At 31.3% G+C, this 5,061-nt stretch overlaps 2 protein-coding genes across 2 annotated transcripts in view; one reads left to right on the forward strand and one right to left on the reverse strand.

The window, feature by feature from the left end:
- The window catches only part of LOC145971616 (SNAPIN protein homolog), a 91,424-nt gene that overhangs the window by 62,799 nt on the left and 23,564 nt on the right, over positions 1 to 5,061 (forward strand). The window lies entirely within an intron of this gene.
- LOC145971796 (uncharacterized) lies at positions 839 to 2,938 on the reverse strand. Its single transcript, XM_083099854.1, has one exon. The coding sequence runs from the start codon at positions 2,936 to 2,938 to the stop codon at positions 839 to 841; it is 2,100 nt and encodes a 699-aa protein (XP_082955980.1).

Genomic DNA, 5,061 nt, shown 5'->3' on the forward strand with positions numbered 1-5,061 from the left:
ACTAGATATTTTATGGTTTCTGTAAAATTAAGAAATTATTTCAAGCCTCATAACTCGAAAAGTACTTAATGAAAAAATACTTAATTATAGTGTTTTGGAAAGCTCTCGAGATAAGCTACAAGAATATCCAAAAATATATAGGATGTTCCATTTAAGAAATTCAAGGTGACCTTCATGTGACCCAAATAACTCTTCGAAGTCAAATCAATGACACCATCTTATGTCCCCCTTCGAACCAGACAACTTTTGTTTGAAACATTTTTTCCTTAAATGCTTTCCTAAAGAGATAATCTAGTGGAACTTTTAAAATGGGACACCCTGTATATGCTGCATTTATATTAATTATCTCATAACAATAATCTGTATATAACTTTGCACACAAAAGAGAAAATAGAAAATATTAGAAATAAAAAATATTAATTTTTAGAAAAAAATATTATGTAGTAAAAGAAAAAAAACAATATTCCAAAAGATCTCTTTTTCTTATATTTAATATATTTAATTCCTAATATATTTTTCTTTCTTTGTGCGCATGGTCTAAAATTTCTTAAAAATTATAATTTATTAGTTATATGCGATAATTGTTTATTTTATTTTAATTTTTTTTATTATATTACCTTAATCTTTTCTCCATGAATTTACGAGCACCAACTTTTGCCAAAATGAAGTTGCGATAGTCTCTTTTTTCTGAACATCAGTCTTTTTTTAAAAAGCCACTAAATAAACTTTACAAAATGAAGAAAGTAAAATACGTTAATAATACATGAATATTAATAAATTATTAAAACCTATTTACATGACATTGAATTTGAGCGCTATTGAAAATATTGAAAAACTTTTATTGCTTCTCATTATGTATGAGAGCAGCGACAACATATGTAGATGTTTCTAATTCTTCTTCTTCGTCACTATCGTTATCTTCCATCGAATTCCAAAAAGGTATCCTATAACATTTTGCAAAGACTTCATCCAGACAAACATAAAATATTTCGTTATTTAATGTGGAACATTTATATATTTGGACAGCTGAAGACAACATACCGATATCATAAAAATCCTCTACCTGAGAAAATCTTTTGACTGCTAAACGATAGTTAATATCCATGATAATATTGAAAATGATACAAATAGAGCCATCATGTAAAATGCAACAGTTGTCATGTGTTTCTATACTTAACGTTAGTTCATTACATCGAATCTTACGATATTGATGACAATTATCACTATTACGTAATGAGATTGCGTGAGTAGATGAATCTATATTATGATTATTGCCTGTTCCATGAATATCTGTCTCAATCATTCTATTGAAAATTTGTTGAAGAGGTAGACCTGGCTTTCGACAATATTTCCTAAAAATTGACATGTTGCTTTCATAAGGAAAGGCAGAAAAGGAATCTAAATTACCGAAACGTCTCACATCATCGGTAAGATGGAGAAGACCATGTACATTATAAGAATTAAAAGTTGGACCATATAAATTTGGACTTCGAAGAACAAATTTTTGCAATGCAAGTTCTGCAAAATTTAAATATTTCCTTGAAAACGAGTTGGATACCAAAATTCTTATTGCTACATGCAAGAATAAAAAATGTTTATATAATCGTTCATCTAATATACCGTACATTATAACTGGTCCTGTATAAAGTAAAAACTGCCGAAATTCAGTTGCTTTAAATTTAGAAAGTATATCGAGGGATCTAGGACGTCTTGCAAACTCTAATGGACAATACTTTTTAAGAATATTTAGCCTCGAATTTAAAACAGAAATAGATCTTCCAGATAATTTTGAAAAACGTGAGTATTTACCATATACCCACGCACATAAAAGTTTTTTTGTAACGCCTAAGCATACAAGATGCATATATTCAAAAGGAACTTGTGAAACCATACCTATTGGTAACATTGATAATGGACTATTACCTTTATGATGATCTTCATCTAAACATCTACTATACTCCTCGTCAGTTCTAAGAGAATGGTTTATACCATTGAAAACATAACGACCTTCGTTACGTATACCTGAAACTTTACACTTGGAACAGGGATGACAAGCTACATGACCATGATGATTTAAAATAAAGGCTCGAGCTGGTGCATCAGTTATAAAACATCTTAATCGTATTGGCACCTTATTGCCATAAAAATTAATACCTCCTTTACACATGATTCTTTGGATATCTGCGATAAATTTTTGAAGAAAAATATTTGAATCAAGTGGTTTTTGTGCACCTTTATAAACTCCTACTATTATTGGTCTTGTATGTTGCACATTTGCAATTTTACATTGAATAGGCCAGAGTTGAATGTTACTTGATTTATCTAAGGCGCATCCATCTATATTAAAATCTAATTCTAATTGATTAACAATAATGGTAGTATTACACAGATTTTGAATTATCCCTACTTCGAGATCAAAATGAACATATTCTCCTGGTTCTACATTAAATGTAGTAACACGTGCACGCGATGTATCTAAAAGTGTTCTAATATCTTTCGGTAATTTATTAAAACAAGAATGTGTACGGAGAAGATTCAATATATTATTGCCTTGTACGTGCGTTAAATTATTATCTACGCAATAAGATGCCAAACAATCGCGGAAGGATGGTTCAATCTGAATTGTTTCACAGAATGAAGCATTGGACAAAGAAGATGACGAAGAAAACGAAGATGACGAAGAAGAAGAAGACAAATTATCATCGTCATGTCCATAATCGTCAATGTCATTTACATTATCCACAGAGGAGGAAAATGACGGACCAGGAATATCATGAATATCACGGTTAATGATTGACTTTTTAATAATAGAACATTTTTTATAATATGGAAAACGTAAATTCTTTCTAACCTCTTTCAAAATTTTACCTCGCTGCTTTTTAGACAAACTAAATAATGATTTTCGCGAAATAGAAAGCTTTAAATTATTATATTCCATGTTTACTTTCCTTATTAATATATGCTGTTGAAAACGATGAAACCACGTCTCCTTATTTTTGCTTATAATTCTTCGTTAATCCACTGCTGCTCACCACACCACTGCAATGGTTAACCTAAGAATAAATATTGCTGAAAGCTGCGTGCGGTTCATGCAAACTGCCGGTAAAAGTATGACCAATCATAGAGACTTTGACGTGATTCAGCCTATCCAAGAGCTCTAACTTCGCGCCAAACCTTTCTGTTGCTACACGACAGTTTGAGTTTTCAGTTAACAATAATTTCTGGCGCGAACATAGAAACTTCAGGATAGGCTGATACATCTCGCCTAAGTCTGTGATTGGTTGTACTTTCATTGCCAACTGCCAGTTGCACGAGCTGTTATGTAGTCTTAATCATTCTGAGTTGAACCATCGCCGAAGCAATAGTGATTCTCAGCAGTGGATGAACGAAGAATTCTTTCAAGCGAAACTAAAGAAACATTTGCAATAACATCAATATGGCAAGTATATATAAATATAGACTTAGAACTTTCATTATATTTCGCAAAACTCACTGTACTAATTTATCTAAAAAATTATGAAATATAAGGTTCTGGTTTTATATTATATAAGGTTATGAAACAAAAATTATAGCTTTCATATTTTGATATTTTTTTTTATTAAAAATCAAAGTAAATGTAAATATGTAAACTCCTGGAGAAGAGAAAAAATATATAATAGAATTTGAATTATTCTACGACAAATAAATAAAAAGTATTATTTTTAGGAAATCTAATAAGATCTTGCGTACAAAGAAAGAAAAATATATTATAGGAATAGGAATTATAAATATGTATATATACAGGGTGAGCCATTTTAATTAACGCACGCAATTATTTCGGAAACAAAGCATTTTAGAGAAAAATGTTTCAGACAAAAGTTTTATGGTTTCGAGGGGGCCATAAGATGGTATCATTGGTTTGACCTTGAAGAGTTATTTGAAGGTCACATGAAGGTCACCTTCAATTTCTTAAATGGAACCTACTATTTGTCATTGCATATTCTTGTAGCTTATCTCGAGAGCTTTCCAAAACACTATAATTAAGTACTTTTTTGTTAAGTACTTTTTGAGTTATGAGGCTTGAAATAATTTCTTAATTTTACATAAACCGTAAAATATCTTGTAAAATATTCATTTTTCGATTATCTTACCTTAATACTTTTATGTACAAAATAATGAGAGGAATCAATTGGTGTAAAGAAAACACATAGTTGTTTTTAAGAAAAAATATGGAATTGTTAATTGCAAATTACATATTTTTTCTTCAACTCCCATTCTCTACAGAGGGACCCCTCCTGGAAAGAGGAGGGGTCGTAGCACGATGAGGGAGGGTCGCAGACGAGTGCGCAAGCGATCCCGCGGCCCTCCCGGATGCGTGCGATGTGGTCACTATGGGGTTTTAGCGGGTAGTCGGGAGAGTTATCTCCCGGAGTCCCGCATAACCCCCGCTTTACTTTCTCCTTGGCGGGGGTATGCGTAAATGCATTTCCCCATCCCAGGTAGCAAAATGATATCAAAATGACATTAAAAGGACAACCAAAAAAAGATCTGGATGACTTTTTAGTTGGCAAAAAGATGCCTTTTTGTAGCACAAATAGTATCACTAATGTCCGCTTAAATGACAACTTATTTGTATCCGAACGCCAACTATAAGAAAACTTGTAACTGTAACCAAATTGCCAGCATATGGTCAACTTTTATCAGCTGTCGATAAGTCAACGTAAAGTTATCGAATCGTTAGAATCGAAAGATATCTTTTTAAAGACATAAAACAGACAAATATGTATGCCGTTATCCAATAGATGTCTTATAGACATTTAAAAAAGGTTAACAAAAGGCATCTAAATGGCATCAATCAGTTACCTAAAATAATTTTATTTACAGGATATATGGGACAGATGCAAGCAGATAATAAAAGTTTGTTATCTGAAATACGGATGTATATTATGTATATATAGTTGATTGTTAACTATATATTAATAATTTTAATTAACAATTAACTTCGTATTATATACATCCGTATTTCAAATAACAGACTTTTATTACTTGCTCACTATCTTATATTTCGGATATCAAAAGCTA

This window comes from Camponotus vicinus, unplaced genomic scaffold, assembly GCF_025532165.1.
Source record: "Camponotus vicinus isolate PSW18456_S1 unplaced genomic scaffold, iyCamVici1.0 SCAF_5, whole genome shotgun sequence".
In the NCBI taxonomy this organism is placed as follows: domain Eukaryota; kingdom Metazoa; phylum Arthropoda; class Insecta; order Hymenoptera; family Formicidae; genus Camponotus; species Camponotus vicinus.

Excerpts from the sequence above, each read along its gene's own strand:
- LOC145971796 (XM_083099854.1), bottom strand. The coding sequence starts at position 2,938 with ATGGAATATAATAATTTAAAGCTTTCTATTTCGCGAAAATCATTATTT.